At 39.1% G+C, this 27,895-nt stretch overlaps 1 protein-coding gene across 1 annotated transcript in view; it reads left to right on the top strand.

Moving 5' to 3' along the window:
- DGKB (diacylglycerol kinase beta) overlaps positions 1-27,895 on the top strand; it is a 796,797-nt gene that overhangs the window by 750,969 nt on the left and 17,933 nt on the right. The window contains exons 23-24 of the mRNA XM_052638442.1: positions 10,596-10,716; positions 14,589-14,649. Of these exons, the coding sequence (XP_052494402.1) occupies positions 10,596-10,716; positions 14,589-14,649 (182 nt within the window). The remainder of the gene's footprint in view (positions 1-10,595; positions 10,717-14,588; positions 14,650-27,895) is intronic.

Here is a 27,895-nt window from a genome sequence, read left to right as displayed (position 1 = left end):
AGGCAAGAATACTGGAGTGGGTTGCCATTTCCTTCTCCAGGGAAATCTTCCCGACCCAGGGATCGAACCCAGGTCTTCTGCATTGCGGGCAGACACTTTAACCACTGAGCCACAATAAGATCACCACTGCCCTCTCTTAAGTTGGATTTAAAATTTTTTTTTAATTATTGGAACTACTTATTTCTTAGAAGGTAAGGGTTGGTGATCTTCCTGGTCACTTTAGCCTCTTAGATAGATTCAGTTGCTTAGTTGTGTCCCATTCTTTGCAACTTCATGGACTATAGCCTGCAATGCTCCTCTGTCCATGGAATTCTCCAGGCAAGAATACTGGAGTGTGTTGCCATTCCCTTCTTCAGGGGTCTTCCTGACCCAGGGATCGAACCGGGGTCTCTGGCACTGCAGGCAGATTCTTTACCATCTGAGCCACTAGGGAAGCCTTTAGCCCCTTAGCAGGCTTCAGTGTTGGAATTCAGGATGCCCCCCCAGAAGTTACCCAGACTTTGCTGACATCAGCCCTCATTCATGTGCACTTGCTTTGTTTGGCGATGGCACTAATGCGAGGAGACACGTAAAGTAGTTTGGTTTATGAAAGAGGGCACGGGAAGCATGATGTTGTGAAAACAGCCCCTCACACCCTAATGGCTCATTCACACAGAAAACAAGCATCAGCCTTCAGTCCCTCCTCAAAGCTTAACAGGAACAAACCGACTCAAGACCCCAGAAGCAGCAGTGTTCAGAATCACTGCTAGCTTGTACTCCTAAACCCTATGCCTACATTTACTGATAATACTCATTGCCAGTCATAGCAATAGCTTTCTGTGGGGAGTCTTTAAGCTGGCTTTCTATGGCCTTGTGTATGAAATGTCCATGATTTCTGGGGTTGTGTGTCCTCAGGTGAAAGTCCTCTTTCAAGTATGCCATAATAAAGCGATTGCCAGCCCTGGACCACTTTGATCGCAGTAGGGCAGTTGTTGACAATATGCCAGACTACTATGATTCTTGTGTGTGTGGGTTTTTTTTTTTTTGGATCCATTTAGGGAAGTTCAGAATGTTAGAATGAAAATACATGAAGTTATAGTCAGCTCTAGTCAGCTCTAGCTGGTTGTTTTTTTTAAAAAACAGATGGCTTTAAAAGAGATGATCAAATCTATTCTTTAAAAGTCATTTTTAAAGTCAGGCATGTGATTCTGCTGTGTGTGTGTGTGTGTGTGTGTGTGTGTGTGTGTGTGTGTGTTTCTGTATATACCTTAACTCCTTATTTTTCAGATTTAATCAAAGAATGGGATACTTCACACTGCTAGATTTTCCAAGTAACTCTCCTTAATCCTTTATGTACAACACTTTAACCTTTTTCATTTTTATTTTCTAACCACATTGGATAGAAATTCTTTCAAAAAGTGTTCTGCATGTCTTAGACTTCTTATCAAAATTCTTCTAAGTATAATTCATTTGCATGACCTGGAGTAGTCATAGTGAATGAGAGTTTTATACTATATTATAATTTGGTGACAGCATCTGACCTGATTCAGTGGTATGATTATTAATGGCACCGTTTAGGATATCATATATTTCTTTGTTGTATTTTTGTCTTTCAGTCACTGATAACATTTAATCGGTTAGTTCTTAACTGTTTTCGATATGTCCAATTACATGGATTTTGGAGTGAAGCAACCTAGTTGGAAAACCATACTATCAACTGTGCATAAAGACTTGAATAGATAACAGTTTCCTCCTCCTCAAAAAAAAAAAAAAAAAAAAAAAGAATAATACTGGCCTTAAGGTATTGTTGGAAGTCTTAACTGGAAAAATGCCTATAAATCTCTTATCAGAAAGTCTTCTCATAGTAGGTGTACCATATACATTATATATATATATATATATATATATATATATATATATAAAATCTCTATTTCCTTGACAGACTTATAATTGTATAGTATGTTCCATGAGATGCTAGAAGATTTGCTTTAAAGATACTTTAAAAAGGTCAGTTTTCATTCCAATCCCAAAGAAAGGCAGTGCCAAAGAATATTTAAACTACTGCACAATTGCACTCATCTCACATGCTATCAAAGTAATGTCCAAATTTCTCCAAGCTAGGCTTCAACAGTATGTGAACTGAGAACTTTCAGATGTTCAATCTGGATTTAGAAAAGGCAGAGGAACCAGAGATCAAATTGTCAACATTCAGTGGATCATAGAAAAAAGCAAGGGAGTTCCAGAAAAGCATCTACTTCTGCTTTATTAACTATGCCAAAGCCTTTGACTGTGTGGATCACAAAAAGCTGTGGAAAATTCTGAAAGAGATGGGAATACCAGACCACCTTACCTGCCTCCTGAGAAATCTGTATGCAGGTCAAGAAGCAACAGTTAGAAGTGAACAACAACAGTTAGAACATGGAACAAAGACTGGTTCCAAATTGGGAAAGGAGTATATCAAGGCTATATATTGTCACCCTGCTTATTTAATTTATATGCAGAATACATCTTGTGAAATGCCAGGCTGGATGAAGCACAAGCTGGAATCAAGACTGCCAAGAGAAATATCAATAACCTCAGATACACAGATGACACCACCCTTATGGCAGAAAGTGAAGAGGAACTAAAGAGTCTCTTGATGAAACTTAAAAAGGACAGTGAGAAAGCTGGCTTAAAACCCAACATTCAAAAAATGAAGATCATGGCTTCCAGACTCATCACTAAATAGCAAATAGATGGAGAAACAGTGGAACAGTGACAAACTTTATTTTCTTGGGCTCCCAAATCACTGCAGATGGTGACTGCAGCCATGACATTTAAAAACACTTGCTCCTTGGAAGAAAACCTATGACCAACCTAGACAGCATATTAAAAAGTATAGAAATTACTTTGGCAACAAAGGTCTGTTAATCAAAGCTATGGTTTCTCTAGAAAAACTGGATGTGAGAGTTGAACTATAAAGAAAGCTGAGCACCAAAGAATTGATGCTTTTGAGCTGTGGTGTTGGAGAAGACTCTTGAGATTCCCTTGGACTGCAAGGAGATCAAAAACAGTCAGTTGTAAAGGAAATCAGTCCTGAATGTTCATTGGAAGGACTGACGCTGAAGCTGAAGCTCCAATACTTTGTCTACCTGGTGCATAGAACTGACTCATTGGAAAAGACCCTAATACTGGGAAACATTGAAGGCAAGAGAGAAGGGGACAACAGAGGATGATGGTTGGATGGCATCACCGACTCAATGGACAAGAATTTGACCAAGGTCTGAGAGTTGGTGATGGACAGGGAAGCCTGGCGTGCTGCAGTCCATGGGGTTGCAAAGAGTCGGACACGATTGAGTGACTGAGCTGCACTGAACTGAACTTGAAACACAGTTCATGTTAATACATTTTTGCTTTAGCTCTCTCCACTCAGCTGCTTTTCTACTTGCATTTTCTAATTTATGGAGGTTGGAGAAACCAGCTTTATGTTCATGAGGCGTACATATAGAAATAGAGCTACCATGTGACCCTGCAATCACACTCCTGGTTATATCTCCAGAGAAAACATGGTTGAAAGGATACATGGACTCATGCTCATTGCAGCACTGTTTAAAATAGCCAACACATGGAAGCAACCTAAATGTCCACTGACAGGGGAATGGATAAAGAAGATGTGGTGTGTGTGTGTACACACACAGATACATAAATACAATGAAATATTAGTCAGCTGTTAAAAGGAGTGAAATAATGACATTTGCACCAACATGGATGGACCCGGAGATTCTCTTACTGAGTGAAATAAGCCAGAGAGAGAAAGACAAATATCATATGATACCACTTTTGTGTGGAATCTAAAAAATGATAGGAATGAACTTACTGAACAGAATGAGACTCACAGAGAATGAACTTATAATTGCTGGAGGGAAGAATAGGGAGAAGGGATAGATAGGGAGTTTGGGATGGACATGTACATACTGCTCTATTTAAAATGGATAACCAACAAAGAGAATGAATGTACAGTTGCTGGAGGGAAGAATGGGGAGAAGGGATAGATAGGGAGTTTGGGATGGACATGTACTTGAAAGTGAAAGTGAAGTCGCTCAGTCGTGTCCGACTCTTTGCGACCCCATGGACTGTAGCCTATCAGGCTCCTCCATCCATGGGATTTTCCAGGCAAGAGTGCTGGAGTGGATTGCCATTTCCTTCTCCAGGGGATCTTCCCGACCCAGGAATCGAATCCGGGTCTCCCTCATTGCAGGCAGACGCTTTACCGTCTGAGCCACCAGGGAAGCCACTTACTGCTGTGTTTAAAATGGATAACCAACAAGGACCTACTCTACAGCACATGGAACTTTGTTCAATGTTATGCGGTAGCCTGGAGAGAGAGGAGTTTGGGGGAGAATGGATACGTGTGTGTGTGTGTGTATATATACATATATGACTGAGTCCCTTTGCTGTTCACTTGAAACTGTCACAACATTGTTAATCAGCTGTACCCCAGAACAAAACTAAACTGTTTAAAAAATAAACAAATATTTAAAAATAAATAAATAAGAGTCAATTGGCAGGGACTTCCCTAGTGGTCCAGTGATTAAGAATCTGCCTTGCCGTACAGGGGACAAGGTTAGATCCCTGGTGGGGGAACTAAGATCCCACATACCACATTCCATGGAGCAACTGAGCCTGCTCACCACAAGTGAAGATCCCACGTGCCACAACTAAGACCCAGCCAAATAAATTAAAAGTAAAGAATCAGTGGGTAATAGACGGACATGCTACAAAATCATCCTTGAAGCGTTCACTTTAGTGGAGTAATTTCATATACCCCTAGGGGTTTTAAAGTTTATTCTGGATCCTCAGGCATGTTTCAAATGTTTGCTAGCTAAAATAAGCATTGCTGGAAGGCATACAGTCTTAGCACTTAGAAGGTACAACTCCATAGCTAGCCTGGTGTCACCTTGGCCAATAAGTCCTTAAGAGTTGTGATATAATTAGCAATTTAGGTGATGACAGAACGTCCTTTCTGAGTCACTGAGTGTACCCCCAGGACATAGCCGGCCTCTGTGCTACAGCATGCTGCTGGACACCATGCACAAGGGAGTGTGCCCTGCCCTGTCCCCCCAATCCCTCTCCCTTCAGTACACACTCTATTCAATGAAATGCCAAAATGCTACAACCCACATTCAGTCTGTGTTTGTCATGCATCCTCTTCTGTTCCCTACATATGGCAGTCTGAAACAATTACATAATGAGATGTATTATCAGTGTGTAACTGTCAAAAATGAAAAGCCTAAGCTATGAATAAGTATTATCCATGTATTAGCTGTGCTGCTCCTGTGTTCTTAAATCTGTACTGCACTACCTACCTTCAGATTTTATGTTCATATCCCCAGATTACCTATATCTCAATATGCAGCACTAGCAATGTTCAGGAAAAGGTATACAAAGTCAAAGGCAGATTAAAGTAGAGTTTCTTATCATATTTGTACTATAGTCCTCTTTGCCATTCTGATAAAATTTACTGATTCTTCCTTGGAGTAATGTTTTAAAATTCATTAAAAAATATGTAGGCTTCACAGGAAACCCATAATTTGAAATGTTAAGATTTCAATTCAGTAATATATGTGCTTCTTTTCTAAATTTTTATTTGAGTATAGTTGATAAACAGTGGTGTGTGGCTCAGACAGTAAAGAATCTGCCTACAATGCAGGAGACCCAGATTTGATCCCTGGGTGGGGAAGATCCCCTGGAGAAAGTGAAAGGGTTAGTCAGTCAGTCATGTCCAACTCTGCGACACTGTGGACTATAGCCCGCCAGCCTCTTCTGTCCATGAGATTCTCCAGGCAAGAATACTGGAGTGGGTTGCTGTGCCCTCCTCCAAGGGATCTTCCTGACTCAGGAATTGAACCCATATCTCCTATGTCTCCTGCATTCAGGCAGTTTCTTTACCCGCTCAACCATCAGGGAAGCCTTCCAGCATTCTTGAAATCCCGTGGACAGAGGAGTCTGGCAGGCTATAGCCCATGGGGTCGCAAAGACTCTGACACAATCAGTTATGTGTGTGTGTGTGTGTGTGTGTGTGTGTGTGTGTGTGTGTGTGTGTGTATCCACTCTTCTTTAGATTCTTTTCCCATATTAATAAATTACTTTTAGAAATCTAGCAGAGGCTTAATAATTATTAAGATGTCAAAGATTATAAAAATAGAATTTTAAATATAAATAGAATTCTTAAATATAAAGTATAAATAGAATTTTTAAATATTGCAACAACTATAATGTGATATGGAAATATGTGTGATATCTATCAGTGACAAAGTCAGAGGTATTTCTACTACAACTGTGGTTTCTTGCCTAAATTTATAATTGAAAGAAGTTCTTAATTTTAATTAATGTTGGTAAAAAAGTCATATTTTTCTGCATTCAGAATCACTGCCCCTGTGTTGAGAATCTTGTTCTACTATACCCAGTTTTTGTTTTTCATGACATCTGTTCCCTCTGAACACCTTTTCTAGACTTTCTATTTTAAAAATGGAAATACTAAATTTGGCAGCTTTCCTTGCCTCTGTTATACCCATGGAGGCATTTGGAAAGATATGTTAACTCTTTCAGAAATGTACTGTTTTTCCTCTTCAAAAGTAACATTAAATTGATGAAAAGCACCATTTTCCTTGGAATAGACACACTTCCTAGTATCAAGAGGTCAGGATTTCTCAGTACTCAGCTGGAGACTCTCACAGGTAGACCTCTCACGTGTGTCTTCAGGCCTGCGTGCAACTTTCGCCTTCCTACCTATGACTGAACTTTCACACACAAGAAGGCTAACCAGATGCAATGAATGAGCATAATGTTGAACATTAAGCTGCTCTACTTTCTTTTGTAACAGGGTTATTTAGAAACTCTGGTATTTCATGATCAACAACAAACTGATTATAGGAAACCTCACAGTATATGAGTATGGTGAGATTCCATAGTTGAAGTTCTTTTATGAACCAGCAGCACACACACTAAGGAATGAGTGCTCAGACATTATGTCTTTCAGGCAACTGTGATGCCATTAGGATTTATAGAGGCAACACTAAAGTGAAACCCAGGCTTCCCAGGTGACTCAGTGGGGAAGGAACCTGCCTACAGAGCAGGAGATGCAGGAGACATGGGTTTGATCCCTGGGTCAGGAAGATTCCCTGGAGGAAACCATGGCAACCTACTCCAGTATTCTTGCCTGGAGAATCATTCCCATGAACAGAGGAGCCTCCTGGGCTACAGTTCAGGGGGTCACAAAGAGTCCGACATGACTGAAGCGACTTAGCACGCAGCATGCACTAACGTTGAAAACATCAGTGGCCAGAAATAGTTACTATTTCACTCAAGCAATCAGGCAGAGCTTGGCACTTTCTTTCTAAAGGTCTGTGTAATAAACATTGTAGGCTTTCTGGGCCACGTGGTTCCTGCTGCAGCCACTCTCTTCTGCCATTATAGTGTGAAAACAGACATAGACGAAACCTAAACTAACCGGGGTCTGCTTCCAATAAAAGCTAATTAATGAATGCTGAAGTTTGAATTTAATGTATTTTCAGCTGTCACAATTTATCAATTTTTCTTCCCATTTGTCAACATGTAAAAACTATTCTTGCAAGCCATACATAAACAGACAGTGGGCTTGATTCAGTTCATGAGCTCAAAGCAAATAGCCACATAGCAAACCAATTAAGGAGGATCTGGTTGGTTATGCCATCTCAAGGGGACCTGTGCTTAAAATAAATTTTAGCTAGAATGTGAAGTGAGGAAGTTTTTGATGTTTCTAGATGATACCACAGGTAGAAATAGAATTCAAAATTATGTAGAAATTATCTTTGTCTGAAGTCAGTGAGGACACTGCCCCCAAAGATAGTAGATGAGAGGCAGCGTTTGTATATAAAATTGTTGAAGTGTTATGGGAGCAAATTTGTGCAGCACAAATTAGAATTTCCTTTTTTTCTGAATGCTTAATTAGAAGGAATATGTTGTTAATTTTGCACTAGTAAACACACCACTATTTCTATACAGTTCTTTGTGTTAGCAAGAACATAAAAGGTTGAATGCCTACATCTTCTAAATCTATAAGCAGAGTCTTCATTACCAGTGATTAATGGTAGAAGTGATTTTCGGAGCATTTTTGCAGGGAGAAAAACAAAGACAAATTAAAAGAAAGAAAAAAAATCTGAAAGAGGGTGGTAGACAGTAGCAATATGGTGTAGATGTAGACAGTCCCTGTGATTCATGGAAAAGTTAGGGCTCACAGATTAACTCTGTCGTGAGAAAGTATTTCATTTCTTGTAGAACAGTTTCCATCCACCAGATCATTACAGAAATCAGTGTAAAATTTCACCTATTTAAGAACCAAGCAGTGGAAAATACAGAATACTGAACACGAACTTCATTTTTGTGGTTGTTGTTGTTGTTGTTGTTTTGTAAATATCACCAGACACACATCTGGGGTTTTAGTGCTTGCCACAGTGCAGTTTTCTGGTTGATATATATCTAAGAAATGCGTATATTAACACCCAGGCTATAGAGCCAAGCACATTTTAGTGCCGGCTACAGCTGAAAGAATATGTTTCCATTCCTTGTCCATCTGTTCTTGGCAACATAAATTTTAACTAGAAACACAGAATAAGTTTGATGAGAAATCAGTCTAAATATGGTTTAGAACAGCAAGGTGAATGCTCTAAGATACTATGACTGGTTAGCATTTGATTCAGTAGCTGGATAGTTGTGTCCACATGTGAAGAAATCTCCTGCTGCAGCTAGAGCTTAAAGTTTAAAACACAATGGTTTTTAAAAGTCAGTTCAGTTCAAAAAACGTACAGTGGATTGGTCACACATTGTGTTTTCAGAGCTTAGATAAAATGTGCCAAAGATCATGGGCCTAACACATTTTGAGGTTTCAAAGTGCTACTTACCACACACATGAACAACACTGAAAATATATCATTCATCTCTCTGAACTTTGTGCTAAAATGGATTCACTAGTGGGAAATGGGACTTTCTGTACAAAATGGAGTACATACAACACACATATGCTGGTTTTGCTTCAAGTCCACACTCAGCTATGACTAGTTATTACACAGTTAACTTGTATAATCATATCTTACCTTATACCACTCTATTCCACCCCTCCAGCTCTTTTTGCTACTGAAAACAATATTAAACAATTTATTTGCATTTGAAAACACATGGGATTACATGAAAATATCATGATAGACAAGGACCATATATGTACACCTAAAATTTTTCCTTCAAATCAAGGGTTTGGGCATTCTGAGCCAGGTAAGTGAGTGGAGGGGCTGTGTGCCACACTTGTGCTCTGTAGGGTTTTACTGATAATGGCTATCTCCTCTGCTACTCTGGAGAGTGAAAGTTTGCAGGTTGGAAAGGGACCTGGCAGCTCACGCAGACACCACTGTCACTCCCTCAATAAGAAATACTTCTATCAGTTTTAAAAGGATCTCTCTTTGGTATGGCTGATTTACCAAATATAACATTATGATTACACCTTAGATTTTGGCTCTGTCACTTCGTCTTTATGTTAATATAAATAAATTGAGTTAACTTCTCTGATTTTCAGCTTCTCCGTCTGTAAATTCTAATAATCATATTTGTCTTAAATTGGTTTTGCCAGGGGAGCAAGTGAGATGATATGGAGCGAGTGCTTAGTCAGTGACAGGTACTTTGGAAACACTCGACAAGCGACACCTAATACCGTTAGCTTTTCTTTTTTTTTACTGTCCTCTGGTTAAAAAAAAAGAAAAGACACTGTATTAATATGGTGATAATTATCAAACCTACTCTAGAATTTGGTAGCATATTCTTTACCATCAGGAAAACATTTCTGTTTTCAAGGTCAAGAAAAATTGCACAAGTTTCCCTATGACTGTGGCATAAAGAACGTGCCTGCCAGTCCAGGAGACATAAAAGAGATGTGGGTTCAATCCCTAAGTTGGAAATATCCCTTGAAGGAGGGCATGGCAACTCACTCCAGTATTGTTGCCTGGAAAATCCCATGGACAGAGGAGTTTGGCAGGCTATATAGTCCATAGGGTTGCAAAGATCTGGACACAACTGAAGCAATTTAACCCGCACATGGACAAGTCACTCAGTGATTTAATGCCTTGTCTTCTTATCTTTAAAATAAGAAACTTTAATTCCATGATCTCTAAGATCTTTTGTCGGAGTAATTCAACAAAATCATGTTTGACAGCATGTCCTCATACTTTATTTATAATACTGAAATGTGTATTTGTTGCCAACTGTCTGATGTGGGGGGTATAAATGTTCCATATATACATGTGGAATAACGTTAAGTTTGTTGATGTTAAAGCTGCTGGTATATTTTTTGGCATTGTTTGGCTCAGAATCCTTTCTTCCCATTTTGTTGTAGGATAAGCTGACAGCACATCTTTCCCCACAGGGCCTCAGGATTTGCTTAAACTGAGAGTTTCAGAAGAAGACAGACCATCTTTTTGTTACTTTTAGTATGGTGTCTGAAACAGAGAAGCCTTCTTTCTCAAGAAGCTTTTATTTTTCATTTCCATAATGTCTAATGGCACGGCATTGTATGCATATGCACTGTAATTTACAAGGCTTCTGTTTCCTTTCAGATCTGAGTGATCAGCTGCTGGAGGTGGTTGGCTTGGAAGGAGCCATGGAGATGGGGCAGATATACACAGGACTGAAAAGTGCTGGGCGGCGGCTGGCTCAGTGCTCCTCTGTTGTCATCAGGTAGCCCTTCTCTGTAATTCAGCAAGGAGGTGGACATGTGAAAAGTGAAGTGGAAGTGTTAGTCACTCAGTCATGTCTCACTCTTTGTGACCCCGTGGTCTGTAGCCTGCCAGGCTTCTCTGTGCATGGGATTCTCCAGGCAAGAATATATAGTGGGTGGCCATTCCCTTCTCCAGAGGATCTTCCTGACCCAGGGATTCAATCCCCAGTCTCCTGCATTGCAGGTGGATTCTTCACTGTCAAGCCACCGGAGATGGCATAGCTACAAATTATTTAGATTAATGTTATACAAGATTTTGATAATGATTTTGTTTCATCTATACATTGTTATCAATGATTAATACTGATACAGTTTAAAATAATGGAAATTGACAGAATTTATAAAGATTTGATTCACTGTTACTTACCATGTTCGTTGGAATTTGATAACCTTTTGTTGAGACCATGGATACAATTCTAACATACAAATTCTACCTCTTCTAGTCTGGTACACACAGGGTTGAATCTACAGAAGCACTGAAGTATCTAATAGGCAAACTACCCAGTGAAAATGCTGTTAAGGCATCATTAACATACATTCTTTCATGAAGTCCACCATTGCTTCTATATATTAAACAATGAATTATTATGAAGTAAAATTTTATATGTATATTGCATTTAAATCTTTTGAAAACCCTTTTTTTCAAAATTATGCCAGTAAAACAAAACTCTAATATTACCCTAACATGAAACTACAGATTATAGCACAGATATAACTGATGTTATATTAACGTATATGAAAGAGTTAATACTGAAAAATATGAGATAGCAAACACCTTTCCTCCACGTTTGCAATGTGGGATTGCATGGAAACAAGGAGGCTCGTTTTGCTGTTGTTCTTGTTCAGTCACACAGTCATGCCTGACTCTGCCACCCCACGGACCACAGCACACCAGGCTTCCCTGTCCTTCACTATGTCCCTGAGTTTGCTCAGACTCATATCCATTGAGTCGATGATGCCATTCAACCATCTCATCCTCTGAGGCCCTTTCTCCTTTTGCCTTGTATCTTTCCCAGAATTAGGGTCTTTTCCAGTGAGTGGCTCTTCACATTTGGTGGCCAAAGTATGGAGCTTCACCGTTTACATCAGTCCTTCTAGTGAATATTCAGGGCTGATTTCATTTTGAATTGACTGGTTTGATCTCCTTGGAGTCCATGGGACTCTCAAGAGTCTTCTCCAATACCATATCTCAAAAGCATCGATTCTTCAGCGTTCAACTTTCTTTATGGTCCAGCTCTCATCCATGCATGACTACTGGAGAAAACAAACCTTTGACTATACAGACCTTTGCTGGCAGAGTGATATCTCTGCTTTTCAATATGCTGTTTAGGTTTGTCATAGCTTTTCTTCCAAGGAGCAAGCATCTTAATTTCATGGCTGCAGTCATTGTCTGCAGTGATGTTGGAGCCCAAGAAAATAAAGTCTGTCACTGTTTCCATTTTTTCCCCATCTATTTGCCATGAAGTAATGGGATTGGATGCCATGATCTTCATTATTTGAATGTTGAGTTTTAAGCCATTTTTCACCATGCTCTTTAATCTTCATCAAGGAGTCCTTTAGTTCCTCTTTGCTTTCTGCCATTAGGGTGGTGTCATCTACATATCTGAGATTATTGATATTTCTTCTGGCAATCTTGATTCCAGCTTTTGCTTCATCCAGCCTAGCATTTCACATAATATACTCTGTATAGAAGTTGAAAAAACAGGGTGACAATATACAATCTTGACATACTCCTTTCCCAGTTTGGAACCAGTCTGTTGTTCCATGTCCAAGTCTAACTGTTGCTTCTTGACCTGCATATAGGTTTCTCGGAAAGTAGGCCAGGTGGTCTGGTATTCCCATCTCTTGAAGAATTTTCCAGTTTGTTGTGATCCACACAGTCAAAGGCTTTAGTGTAGTCAATGAAGCAGATGTTTTTCTGGAACTCTCTTGCTTTTCCTATGATCAACAGATATTGGCAATTTGATCTCTGGTTCTTCTGCCTTTTCTAAGTCCAGCTCGTATATCTGGAAGTTCTCGGTTCATATACTGCTGAAGCCTAGCTTGAAGGATTTTGAGCATTACGTTGCTAACATGAAATGAGTGTAATTGTGCTGTAGTTTCAACATTCTTTGGCATTGCCCTTCTTTGAGATTCAAATGAAAACTGGCTTTTTCCAGTCTTGTGGTCCTGAGTTTTCCAAATTTGCTGACATATTGAGTGAAGCACTTTCACAGCACTGTCTTTTAGGATTTGAAACAGCTCAGCTGGAATTCCATCACCTCCACTAGCTTTGTTCGTAGTGATGCTTTCTAAGGCCCACTTGACATTACACTCTAGGATATCAGGCTCTATGGGAGTGACTACATCATTCTGATTATCCGAGTAATTAAGACCTTTCTTATAAAGTTCTTCTGTGTATTCGTACCACCTCTTCTTAATGTCTTCTGGTTCTATTAGGGCCATACTCTTTCTGTCCTTTATTACACCCATCTTTGCATGAAATGTTCCCTTGGTATCTCTAATTTTCTTGAAGAGATCTCTAGTCTTCTATTGTTTTCCTCTATTTCTTTTCATTGTTCACTTAAGAAGGCTTTTTCACCTCTCCTTGCTATTCTTTGGAAGTCTGCATTCAGAGGGGTATATCTTTCCCTTTCTCCTTTGCCTTTCACTTCTCTTCTTTTCTAAGCTATTGGTAAAACCTTCTCAGAAAACTCTTTTGCCTTCTTGCTTTTTTCCCCCTGCTTTGGGATGATTTTGGTCACCAACTCCTATACACTAGTACAAACTTTCAACCATAATTCTTCAGGCACTCTATCAGATCTAATCCCTTGAATATATTTGTTACTTCCACTATATAATCATAAAGGATTTTCTTTAGGTCATACTGAAGGGCCTACTGGTTTTCCTAAACCCTGAATTTCGCAATGAGGAGTTCATGATCTGAGCCACGGTCAGTGCCTAGTCTTTTTTTGCCGACTGTATAGAGCTTCTCCATCTTCAACTGGAAAGAATATAATCAGTCTGATTTCGGTATTGACCATATGGTGATATACACATGTAGAGTCATCTCTTGTGTTGTTGAAAGGGTTAGCTCTTGGCAAAACTCTGTTAGGCCTTGCCCTACTTCATTTTGTACTCCAAGGACAAACTTGCCTGTTACTCTAGGTATCTCTTGACTTCCTACTTTTGCATTCCAATCACCTGTGATGAAAAGGACATCTCTTTTTGGTGTTAGTTCTAGAAAGTCTTATGGGTCTTCTTAGAACCACTTAGCTTCAGCTTCTTCAGCATTAGTGTTTGGGGCATAGACTTGGATTAGTGTAATGTTGAATGGTTTGCCTTGGAAACAAACCAAGTAATTCGGATTGTGTCATTAACTGTACACCCTACATTTGTCTTTTGTTATCCAGAATTTTTTGTGTATATCATCACAGGAAGCATTTAACATTCCTGTAACTAAGATACAGGGTATTCACTGATAGTCAAGGTTTGTGCTTAGTCATATCCAGCTCTTTATGATCCCATGGACTGTAGCCCACCAGGCTCCTCTGTCCATGTGATTCTCCATGCAAGAATACTGGAGTGGGCCACCACCTTCTCCTCCAGGGAAATCTTCCCAGCCCAGGGATTGAACCTGCATCTCCTGAATTGGCAGGCAGATTCTTCACCATTGATCCTCCTGGGGACCCCAAGTCAAGAGCTAAAGTTCCTTTTATAAAAGATAACTTGAGAACAGAGCCCAGCTTTTACCATATTTGTATTCCCTGGTCTCACCATTTTATATGGGACATACAGTCTGCTGTATAAAGTATTTCTGTGCTAGACTTGGATTTTTTTTTTTTTCCTCCAGGACCAGCAAGTCTCTGCCAATGCAGATTGATGGGGAACCATGGATGCAGACCCCATGCACTGTGAGTCCAGAGTAATTAAAATCTTAGGTCACTTTCCTGTTTGTTTCCCAGATATTATATCCTGCCATAGCTAACTAATCATATACTCCTATAAGTAGATAATCACCATACCTAAGCTTTGGACCTATCACCAAGTGCCTTTTTTGTTTTGTTTTTTATATGAGCCATTGCATTCAGATATTAGGCAATATATGCCTTTGGCAATGATTTAAGAGTTGAATGCTTATGTTAGCCAAAGTGTAATCTTTAGATACCATAGTTATCTATATATAACCACATATAACCACAGTTATAAATGTGAAACTAAACAAATTTGTTAAGGTTTCTCTTAACCTTTCTTGTAATTATTTCCGAACACCTTATAAGAAAAATATTTATGGGACCTTCAGACATGATTCTTCCTAAATGTATCACTCATCTCTTCTTTGCCTCCAATTGGAATTTGAGGGCTTCCTTATACAGAAAAACTCCATTATAGTTGCTCTCTCCATATGAGATATTTTTTAATTCAGACATTTAGACCTTGCTAAATTTCATTTTTACAGTGAATATTTTATTACATTTCAAAACTATGTTAGGTGCTAATCTTGGCACTAAAAATAGAAACTGATCACATAATAAAACATTGGAGTAATAAGAACATGAAATAGAATGTATTCAATAATATAATTGTCCTCAAGGGACTTACATTCTGATACTAGATTAAGTAAATTAATAAATCAATAAATATAGACCAACATGCATAATATAACTTTTGATTACAAGAGTTATGAAATATAATGGAGCATGAAAAAGACAACTTCAGGTAAGTATGTCTGGGAGGTCTTTTTCAAAGAAGAATCCAAAAGCTCAGTGTGTTAGACAGTAAGAGGGATAGTGTGACCAAAGTTTTAGATGTAGGGTGAGAGTGTAAGAGGCAAAGTAGAAAAGATGGGCAGGAGACAGATAGAGTAGAAAAAAATGATGGTGAACAATTAACATGTGGTTCAGAGTACACTAGGAAGCTGTTGAAGGCTTCACGCATCATCTGATTTACATTCTTAAAGTTCACTTAACTGCTATGTGGAGGATGGATTGCATTGAGTAGCAACTGGGACACAGGGTTCAACAAAGTGCTCTGCTCTTGGACAGCAATAGTGGCTAGGACGTGGATGGATTTGAGGTACATTCTGGGCATGAAAGAGGGAGAATTTGTTAATGAGTTGCCTTGGGATGAGGGATAGGAATGAGGGAAGGAGATGAATCATGCAGGTAGCTGCCATCTGAGAATAACAGTACCATTTACTCTGCAGTTTAGATTGGGAGGGAAGGGGTGTAAGGAGTGACAAGGTAGGTCTTATTGTTTAGTTGCCCAGCCTGTCAGACTCTTGACAACTCCATGGACTGTGGGCTGCTAGGCTCCTCCGTCCATGGAATTTCATGGGCAAGAATACTGGAGGGGGTTGCTATTCCCTTCTCCAAGGGATCTTCTCAACCCAACAATCAAACCTGCATCTCCTGCATTGGCAGGTGATTCTTTACCTCTGAGCCACCAAGGAAGCCCCAGGTTAGGTCTTAATCTTTAATACAAGCATTGTGCTAATGTGCTGGTGTTTCATGGTTATAGGTGAGTGTTGTGTTGGGTGTTTTTTTAGAGGAATAATTGACATACAACATTACTTATTAAATATTCACACAAACTCTAAATAACGTATATCACCATTTTTCGGAGGGAGAAAACTGTGTCATTAGAAGGTCACTTAACTTACTCAAGGTCAGATATGTAGCACATATGGAACTCCAACCCAGGACTCTTTCATCCTTCATTAATCACTAGTTTTTGGCTACCAATTCCAGAAGCACAGCTTAGCATATAATATGGGAGTTTAGGGTTTTACCTTTCCATTGGTTTTGACTCTAAAGCATTTGGCTCATCAATCTTTGGTATAACACATAAATGTGACTTTTTGTTTACTGCTGGCATATTTCTTGTAGTTAATTGGCCCCGAGTGTGTGAAATCTACTAATTCTATAATAATGATGTAAGACAAACTTGTCAAAAAGTCTTTCGAGGATGGCAATTTCTTATGCTTTCTCGTATCTCTGTGCTTGATTCCAAGTATGTTTTAAAAAATCTCCTGTTCCTCCTTTTAACAGCAAGTGTATATTTACATCTTGTTTCTTATTCTTCACTCTCCCCGTGACCTTTACACCTGTACACTCACATGCATATTAAAGGTCTTGTCACTGTTGCTGTCAGTGGTGGTGGTGATACGCTGATTGCAGAGACTGGGATGGTGGTGGTCCTGGTGAAGCTTGTGGTGATGGTCGTTTTGATGATGTTGGTGCTAGTGGTGATGACGGCCAGTGGTGGTCAAGATGAACTGGCAGAGGTGCTATCAGTGTTGGTGGTGCTTGGGGTCACAGTGGTGGTGGTGATTGTGGTCACGATGCAGGATGGTAGTGGTAGTAGCAGTCTTCTTGTTTTAATGAAACGTCACTGGTCTTCAGTCTGGGTCACAAAAGAATAAATGAAAGATAGTGAAACCAAACAGCTTCCATGAGTACCCTGCATTGTTTTGGACTCTTCTCAGAGAGAAGCAAGATTTAGTCTCTGTGCCATGTTTTAAATCAACAAAGATTAATGGCAACAGTAATATATAACATTTATTAAGCTTTTACTTTGTGCCACTTGACCTGTATTGACACATTGAATTCTCACAGAAAGCATATAATAAGCATCATTTTATGGGTAAAACAGCTGAGGCAGACAAAGGTTAGTTTGCCTGATTCCACACACAGTAAGTGGCAGAGTAGAAGCTAAAATGCAGTTAGCCTGGCTCTGCTGTCCGTCTCCTTCATGGCTGCCCGCCACCTGAGAAGGCCCCAGGCCATCCCTGTGGCCTGCCACGCTAGAACATGACCTTTGCTATTAATAAATCACCTTCCGCCTCTCCCCAGCCAACAGATGAAGTCTGTTATCTATTAAAATCTAATTAATATTTTATAATACTTATAGCATATTTCACACAAGCTTTTCTAATGACTCTTTTGTTAGCTTTTTCTCAAAGAATAACAAGATATTCATTTCAGCTATTAATTATCATGATCTAAACAATGGTTAAATTAGTAACCGGTTTTATATAATGTCTACTTCAGTTTTCACTCTGTGTAATCTCTCTTATTCAGTTAAGACATTTATTGCAGTCTACACAGTGGGCCAAGAACTGTACTAGACTATGGCTCATTATTGTTATTTCACATTCTGGCATACCCTCTTTTTCCTAGAATCACATGGAAATCTGAACTTTAAATTTCATTTTAACTATAGAGAATATTTAGTATTCATAGCATTGGTATGGTTGGACTAAAGAGTGTTCTTTGCTTCACTTGAATAACACATTGTTCCTCTTACAGAACATAAAAATGATAGAATGTTCAAATTCTTTGCTGAATTTAAATATCCATAAGCTGATACTCAATTTATGAAGGGATTGTTTTAGATATAATTTTAGAGCATAGCATAAGTTCTGCTTTTCTGTAAGTGAAATATTTAAAATAGAAAAGCAAGTGACAAATAGGCCTTGACTCTTCAATCAATGAACACTTTTTAAAAACCAAAGTAATACAAATTCTGGAGATGGATGTGGTGATGGTTGCCCAATAGCATGAATGTACTTAGTGCAATTGAACTATATATTTTAAAATGATTACAGTGGTGAACTCTACATTACATATGTTGTACCACAATTTAAAAAAAAAGCAATTGAAAAAAATTAAGGTGATATTCACTTACAGATTTTACCAATTCTAAGTTCAACTATCAGGTCGGGGGCTAGGGGGAGGGGAAAGCAAGAGTTTAAAGCTATCTCTTCAAATGTATGCTTTGCAATTATTTTTATGATTATCAACTTACTATAAAGTAGTCAACAGAAACTTGTTAGTTATGCCTGTGTTCACAGTTTTGTAAGAGTCACTGAGTTAATGGAGAATAGATTTTAACCATTTAACAATTGTTGTTCAGTTGCCAAATCGTGTCAGACTCCTTGCGACCCCATGGACTGCAGCATGCCAGGCTTCCCTGTCCCTTACCACCTCCCGGAGTTTGCCCAGGTTCATGTCTGTTGAATCGGTGATGCCATCCAACCATCTAATCTTCTGTTGCATAAGCATGACAAATTAAAGACACAGTTGATTCTAGAAGACATTATGTTGAAGCAGTTCATAAAGAGCCTTTCTTCAGGGTGGAGTCTAGAACTTAACTATGCTCCCCTTCCTATCTTCTTCCTCCCCAGTCCTTCTCCCTGAGGACTTGGTATATACTGACTTTGTTGTCAATATGTTCTCATTGTGGGAAGAAAAAAAAGAATAGTTTCAATAGGAGAAAAGGGAGAGTAGTAATGTATGAGAGGTCATGTACTAGGTCAGATTTCGTATTGGATCTGCACACCCAGCCCTCCCACCCCAATGTATTACAAGTGATGGGTGCCTAATTTAAGTTTCATTAAGTGAGGAGCAACCATACCAAGCCTTAAATTCAATGTAACCAAGATGGACTCTCCATGCACCTTCTTCCATCTCCTCCCCAGCCACTAATAATGACTTCTTCTTAAGTTCCTTAATTCCTACCCTTCCTTTCACCATATTGAGCTAGTGGAGCTCAGTGTTCGTTTCCTAAGCTAGAAACATAAGGTCATCCTATACTTCTCTTCACACACTGAAATTCAGTATCTGTGCACACTTGATCAAGTGTCATATTTCCGGGTCTTTTCTTTTAATCCCTACCACCATTGTCCTGGATTTGGCCCATTTCATTTCTCTCTCTCTCTCATCAGGTACCTCATCAGTCTTTCCCCCTCTCCATCTTTTTTTTTTTTTTCCTATTTAAATCCATCCTTAGCTTTTCTACCAAAATGATCACTATAAAATACTAATCTCACCCTGGCACTCTTCTAATTAAAACATTTAATTACTTTCTATCTGATAAAGTATATTTGACTCAAGCTTCCTGTTTCATTGCAGTCATCAATTACTTCTTTTTGCTATTTTCATATACTTTGCTTTTGCCCAAATAAACTTTTCTTTGTCTTCAGTTGAATTATACAACTTGTCTTTTGAGACTCATTTCATGCTTCCACTCTTCCTTTTTTGAATATCACCACTCCCTTCATTCCATCTCATCTCTGATCCCTACGAGTCTAAAAACTCAGCCCCAGTGCTATATGGCTTTATCAAAGAGCTTCCCATGTTAAACTGAAATCATCGGGTTTTTGACTAGCTTCTTGGTAGACATAAGCTTACTGAGTGAGGTCAGGCACTATGATTTTGGTCACCTCTCTACCTCCAGAGAATACCACTGTGCCTCACACATCATTAGTGGCCAACACCATGCGTATTTTGAGTTTGTGTTCCTTAACTAATTCTTGGAGAAGTATAACAATTTTGAAAAATGCTTTCTACTAAATCTTTCACTGTACATAATATAGGTTGGCTAGCAATTCATTCTCATATTTTTCATATATACATACATGTAAAAGTTATTTTAAGTTATCTTTATTCATTACATTCTCAAAGCAAAGAATTTTCAATGTACCAGGAAGAAATACTTTCTTAACCTTAAAAGGCTTAATCTCTGTTTCCTGATATAGGACAATTACATTTCTTGGGCCACTTCCTTCTGTATTATCAATTATGTATTCATTTTACACATTGTATAGGCTGCATTCTGTTAATATGTTGAAATATTAATAGTCATATGTGAATTATTACTTGTGTTACCTTTATGAAAAGTAATGCCAAAGAGGTTGTAATGCAATATCACTCTGGGTGCTTTATGTATGATTAATTCAGAAAGGATGCCTGAAACTTTCTTCCATGTGGTAGAGGATGGGAAGGAAGTCAAGAAAACATCATGAACTAAATGGTGAAATGACCACAGGTGAAATATGAAGGTGATAGCTGAAGTCAAGGCAACTTCTAGTGAAGGCGTTTACAAGTGTTTTGGTCCTGCTTAGCCTATTTTAAATACCTTCCTTTGTATGATAATTCTCAGGACTCTGACCTACTTGCCCAATCTCAGCCTCTAATATTAAAAACCTTCAACACTCGACTCAGCCCTGACTCTGTAGTCAGCCAATCCCAGCCAATCCCTGCCAAGCATGGTAGTCTTGCTGCGTGATCCCTAGTATTTGTGGGACACATACTTGCTCACTGAGTGCCCATGGACCAACTCCCTCCTTCGGTTCCCATTTCCACTGTGTGAGCCATTCTGTGAGATGCTGTTTTCTGACTTGCACGCCAGTTTCCTTCTCTGGCTCTAGCATGTAATTGATTCAGACATTGGCTAGTTGCCTCCTAGCCTTTGCCTGCCCCCTCTCTTAGGAAGGCTGGATCTTTTTCCTACAGCCCTAAACACTGAAGTTACTTGGTGTTTGTCTTCATTTTGACACTTGTTTTTATAAAGAGAATATGTTCAGAACAATTTTAAAATGCAAACTCTTTAAAAGAGAAACAGAGTTTTGGGGCCTAATAATTTTACTGATGTGCTTGTTGTAATTATTTAAAATAATCATAATTTTAAAGTGTTATTTTATCTGAAACCATTTGCTGAAATACAAATTAATCTCAGGACATTAAGACAGAAAGCACAAATTTTATAAATGTAAGATTTTCCAGTTCCAGGAATTTAGTGATATGTAGATGAAGGCTAATTGAATTTTAAAATATTTAGATGTCATTAAGATGTTTGGAAAAAACCATAGTAATACTATTAACATTATTTAGCATCATTTACCAGTTTCTGTCCTGTATATTCATATTTTTATTTGATCCTCAAAACAACCCTAAGAAGTCAGTAAAGTTATTGTAACTCCTATGTGTGTGCTCAGTTGCTCAGTCATGTCCACCTCTTTGCAGCCCCATGGACTGTAGCCCACCAGGCCTCTCTGCCCATGGAATTTTCCAGGCAAGAATACTGAAATAGGTTGCCATTTCCTACTCCAGGGGATCTTCTTGACCCAGGGATAAAACCCATGTGTCCTGCACCTCTTGTGTTGGCAGGAGGCTTCTTTACCACTACACCACCTGGGAAACCATACCATATCATAAATTAAAAAATTAAAACCCTGAAACAGATGAGCCAACCGCTTTGTTCAAGGCCACACAATTAGAGGTAGTCAGTGGGCTCTAATGCCTTTTCCCTTAATTATGAGGTTTTGCTGCCTCACTCAGTTGCTTGTATTAGTAATCAATTACAACTTATCATTTATGACAGAATTCAGTTCTTTTTCACCTAGTTTACATTTTCCTCTTTATTTGATACATTATTTTTTGCTTCCCAGTATAGCCAAAGCCATCCATCTGATTGCCAGAATTACTACTGAGCAACATAATTACGATCATCCAACTTTCTGATCTCAAAGTTCATTGTCTCTTCATTTCTTACAGCATAGAGTTCAGTGTCCTTGTCACGTCATTAAGTCATTCTCCCAAGGCTTCCATCTGCCAGCTATACTTCGTCGGGACCACTCTCCAAAGGTTTTCTATTCATACTGCTTAATTATGTACTTAAAATCTCCATCCCTTACTTTGTGGTTTAGAAATAGACACATTCTTCTTGCCTTCAAGCATGCTCACAGGGAATCTAGTTTCTTCTAGCAGTTCTCTGCTGCTGCTGCTGCTGCTGCTGCTGCTGCTGCTAAGTCGCTTCAGTCGTGTCCGACTCTGTGTGACCCCATAGACGGCAGCCCACCAGGCTCCCCCATCCCTGGGATTCTCTAGGCAAGAACACTGGAGTGGGTTGCCATTTCCTTCTCCAATGCATGAAAGCAAAAAGTCAAAGTGAAGTCGCTCAGGTGTGACCGACTCTTAGTGACCCCATGGACTGCAGCCTACCAGGCTACTCTGTCCATGGGATTTTCCAGGCAAGAGCAGGACTCATTTAATCTTCCCTATGGTTTATTATTTTGCCTGAATTAATTATCCTGTGCTGTTGGGATATGTATATTTTTGTATGTTACTTTAAAATCTTTCTGGAAGGCAATAGAATATAAATGCACATATACCAAAAATAAAATAAGATCTCTTCCTTCAACAGCAAGCTTAGCATCAATTTCCTCATGAAACCTTTTAAACTCCCTATCTGTCTGAAGTAAACTGTCTGATTCTTTGCACTCCTGTCACTCTCTATTGATATTGTCCAGCTCTTCTGACTTAATAGTAAGCATTTTATGATTTCACCTTTACTCCCTCCTCATACCTCATGTATATAATATAGTTTCTGATGCAAAGTCCATATTTGAATTATTGCTCTGCAATATGTAATGCATCATTTTTCTAAGGCTGCTTTCAATAATTTTTTTTTTTTGTCTTGACTCTTCAGTGTTTTGATTTTGATGAGTCTGGTTATGGATTTCTTTGAACTTATTTTTGTTTTGGTTTCTCTGAACTTCATGAATCTGTAGGTTTATGTCTTTGGCCACGTTGGGAAGTTTTCAATCATTATTTGTTCAGATATTGACTTAAGCCCACAGTCTCTCTCCTTTCCTTCTAAACCCTGATGATGTGTTTTAGATATTTATATAGTATCTCAATATCTGAGTCTTAGTTAATTTTTTCCTTCCTCTTTGTTCTTTCTAGTCTTCATACTAGATAATATCTATTCACCTATATTCAAGCTCATTGACTTTTTTCTCCCTTATCTCCATGCTGTTCTTGAGCCCATGCAGTTAACTTTTATTTTGGTCATTGATTTTTTTTTTTTCTGTTGTAAAATTCAGTTCTCTATGTTAGGCTTCATAAGGTCAAATCTATGCATATACTGCTCAGGGGAAAACTCAGGGGATCATATACAACTTTAAGAGATAGTCTTTTTGAGGCCTCTCCACTCCAGGATCCCCTTGATGGTTTTTGATTCCCAGGGCTCCTCTGATTATAAATACAAGGCTTTCGTTTCTCTGCATTGCCATGTACTTCATATAGCTCCTGCCTCCAGGGCCCTATGGTAAGGGGACAAAGAGAGAAAAAATCAGTAGGTATCTGCCCATGATCTGGGGACGATAGTTTCATGGACCAGAGAGAGCGTCCCTGGAGCTGTAGGCACCTGCCACTGCTATGGAACTCCCAGGTGACTGGGGTAGGAGAGATTGAGGCGGCGAGGGGAGGGGCGAAATAAAGCAAGATGCCTCTCTCACCCTCTCTGACCTCTGCCTACAGGTCATTCATTTCCTATGCCTTGAACCAGAAACACAGGGATTTTCGATGGAGCTCTCCATCTGTACTTGTACAGTTCCAAGTGTTAAGCCACCTTTAACTCCAGACTGGGAAATATGAGAGGGGAGGAAAAAAACAGGAAGATATCACTGGTTCAGGGACTCTCTCTGCTCTGGTTTCCTTCCCCAGCCTACCTACTGTCACTTGCTTCTCAGCAGTCCATACTTAGCTGTGCCATGCGTTCTGTGCAGGGTTTGTAGTTGCCTTCAGTGGGAGAGTCACGGAATGTGCTTGCTTCTTTTTGACTAGAATGGAAAACACCACCACTGTCCTTAGATTTTGTATTCGGCTGTATTGAGCTCTGCATGAATAGTCCCCATAAGATTGGTATATTGTTAGCCAGAAGTACCTATCTGTCAACTTCAGATTTCACAGTATAGTCCCCACTTACATGTATTTTATAAAACTTCTAAATGAATCTCAGAAGTGCTCTAAACCTTGAATCTTAAATCTTATTCTTTATGAGAAAACGTCCTCAATTTTCTTCCATTCCTGTGTCCTGCATTTAAGCAGAGACCACATTTACCTTGTCACTTGAGTAAAAGTAATCAACCAAAAAGACGTAGATTTTCTACCCTCCTATACAAATAAAGGTAAGTTTTAGGTATTTGTCTAGACAGTAATGATGTGGATGACCATATGAGGGTTTTTTGGTTTTTTTTTTTTTAGATTACTTCGTGTGTAGGTAAACATGTTTTAAGACTATTGCAAGTAAGTTATGTGATTTTATGGGAGGATTTTAGACTGTGGCAGTGAGGTTAGGTGAATGTTTGAGGTCATGAAGTAAAGAATTATGAAACTGGGACTATTTCTAACTTGTTTTTTTCCAGTCTCATCATCAGTTCATTGGGCTTATTTGCCTAAGGATAGAAAGTTCAAAGAGGAGAAAATACAAGGCCTCTGAAATTTTTGTAATGCACAGTAGAGGGAAAAGGAGCACAGGTGTAAAACAAACAGCCAGGCGGTGAGATTTTCTCTGGCAGCTTCTGACCACTGCAAACCAAGCAGAGGGCACGTACATAGAGAAGCAAATTGAGTAGCTTTAAGGAGAGAAATTGTTTTAATGGCCCTTTCAGCCCACTTGTAAAGTTGAATATCATGAAAATCCTTTCTGCTTGCGAATACCATTTAAATGAGAATTTCATGTGATATTATATTAGAAAATACAATACTATCAGATGGATTGTTTTTGTTCAGTCGCTAAATCATGTCTGACTCTTTGTGACCCCATGGACTGCAGCCAGGCTCCTCTGTCCTCTGCTGTCTCCCAGAGTTTACTCAAACTCATGTCCTTTGAGTGGGTGATGCTATACAGCCATCTCTTCCTTTGCCACCTCCTTCTCCTTTTGCCTTCAGTTTTTTCCAGCATCAGGGTCTTTTCCAATGAGTCGGCTTTTCTCATCAACTGACCAAAGTATTGGAGCTTCAGTATCACTCCTTCCAATGAATATCCAGGGTTGATTTCCTTCAGAAATATCTGGTTTGATATCCTTACTGTCCAAGGGGCTCTCAAGAGTTCAAAAGCATAGATTCTTCAGCACTTAGCCTTCTTTATGGTCCAACTCTCACATCCATATATGACTACTGGAAAAACCATAGCTTTGACTAGACGAACCTTTGTTGGCAAAGTGATGTCTCTACTTTTTAATATGCTGTCTACGTTTGTCATAGCTTTCCTTCCAAGGAGCAAGCGTCTTTTAATTTCATGGCTGCAATCACCATCTGCAGTGATGTTGGAGCCAAAAAATTCAAGTCTCTCACTGTTTCCACTGTTTCCCCCTCTATTTGCCATGAAGTGATGAGACTGGATGCCATGATCTGCATTTTTTGAATGTTGAGTTTTAAGCCAGCTTTTTCACTCTCCTCTGTCACCTTCATCGAGAGGCTGTTTAGTTCCTCTTTGCTCTCTGCCATTAGAGTGGTGTCATCTGCATATCTGCGGTTGTTAATATTTCTCTTGGCAATCTTGACTCCAGCTTGTAAGTTGTCTAGCCCAACATTTCACATGATATACTATGCATAAAAGTTGAATAAGCAGGGTGACAATATACAGCTTTGACAGACTCCTTTCCCAGTTTGGAACCAGTTCCATGTTGGATTCTAACTGTTGCTTCTTGACCTGCATACAGGTTTCTCAGGAGGCAGGTAAGATGGTCTGTTACTGCCATCTTTTTAAGAATTTTCCAGTTTGTTGTGGTCCACACAGTCAAAGCCTTTAGTATAGATGTCTTTCTGGAATTCCCTTGCTTTCTCCAAGATTCAATGGATGTTGGCAATTTGATCTCTAATTCCTCTGCCTTTCCTAAACCCAACTTGTACATTTGGAAGTTCTTGGTTCATGTATTGCTAAGGCCTGGCTTGAAGGATTTTGAGCATAACCGTGCTAGCATGTGCAATGAGTGCAATTGTATGGTAGTTTGAACATTTTTTGGCATTGCCTTTCTTTGATATTGGATCACTTGTTTCCATCGTTTATGTGCTTATACCTCTCTCTTGATTACCAAAGATACGATAAATATATTTAAAGGCTAATCATGGCCAGAACAGTGTTTCCTGACAAGAAGCTACTAAAGTCTAAATATAAACAGTCCATGAAAAGATTTATGGGGAGAATGGGGCAAATATGAGAAACTGGCATCTATAACTAAGTCCACTTCTCTAGCCCATTAGCAGAAATTCAAAGTAGTCTGAGGTTAAAAATATTTTTCATTCTTTGAAAATAATGTTTTATGGTATTTTCATAAGGAGGGGAGGAAAAAGCTGCTTAGAAATAGTATAGCAAAATACCTATATCCCAATGGGAAGAAAACAGAAATAAAAGCCAGAATCTGGGGTATCATATTTGTTGTACTGGTAACCTCTGGACTTCAGAGAATTACTTACTTGTGGAACTGTTTCTTTATTACTGAAACCAGCTACCTACAAACTATGACAGTACTGGAGGGTTGTTGAAAATTAGTTTGTACCTCATTTGTCAACACTAAAAAAATATTATTTTCTAGTGTTTATTAGTTTTGTTATAACCAATAATATACATACATTTTCTTCTTTTTCAGTGTTTAGACTAACTTCCTTGTTATTCTGAGTCATACAGGGAGAGAAAATAGTTAAACTCATGGTATTTTGTGTTGGGATAGTAGTTGATATCTTTTTGAGATTTAGCCAAGGTGTTAATAGAAAATATAGCAGTGATTTTTACTGTTTTCCTGTAATCATTTACAGATAAACTCATATTGGAAAGGATATCACTTCACCATAATATTTAGCATCTTTCAGTTCAGTTCAGTTCAGTCGCTCAGTCGTGCCCCACTCTTTGCAACCTCATGAACTGCAGCACGCCAGGCCTCCCTGTCCATCACCATCTCCCGGAGTTCACTCAGACTCACGTCCATCGAGTTGGTGATGCCATCCAGCCATCTCATCCTCTGTCGTCCCCTTCTCCTCCTGCCCCCAATCCCTCCCAGCAGCAGAGGCTTTTCCAATGAGTCACCTCTTCACATGAGGTGGCCAAAGTACTGGAATTTCAGCTTTAGCATCATTCCTTCCAAAGAACACCCAGGACTGATCGCCTTCAGAATGGACTGGTTGGATCTCCTTGCAGTCCAAGGGATTCTCAAGAGTCTTCTCCAACACCACAGTTCAAAAGCACCAATTCTTCGGTGCTCAGCTTTCTTCACAGTTCAACTCTCACATCCATACATGAGCACAAGAAAAACCATAGCCTTGACTAGACGGACTTTAGTTGGCAAAGTAATGTCTCTGCTTTTGAATATGCTATCTAGGTTGGTCATAACTTTTCTTCCAAGGAGTAAGTGTCTTTTAATTTCATGACTGCAGTCACCATCTGCAGTGATTTTGGAGCCCCCGAAAATAAAGTCTGACACTGTTTCCACTGTTTCCCCATCTATTTCCCATGAAGTGATGGGACCAGATGCCATGATCTTTGTTTTCTGAATGTTGAGCTTTAAGCCAACTTTTTCACTCTCCTGTTTCACTT

Source organism: Budorcas taxicolor, chromosome 4, assembly GCF_023091745.1.
Source record: "Budorcas taxicolor isolate Tak-1 chromosome 4, Takin1.1, whole genome shotgun sequence".
NCBI lineage: Eukaryota > Metazoa > Chordata > Mammalia > Artiodactyla > Bovidae > Budorcas > Budorcas taxicolor.
This window is presented reverse-complemented; position numbering and strand designations above follow the sequence as displayed.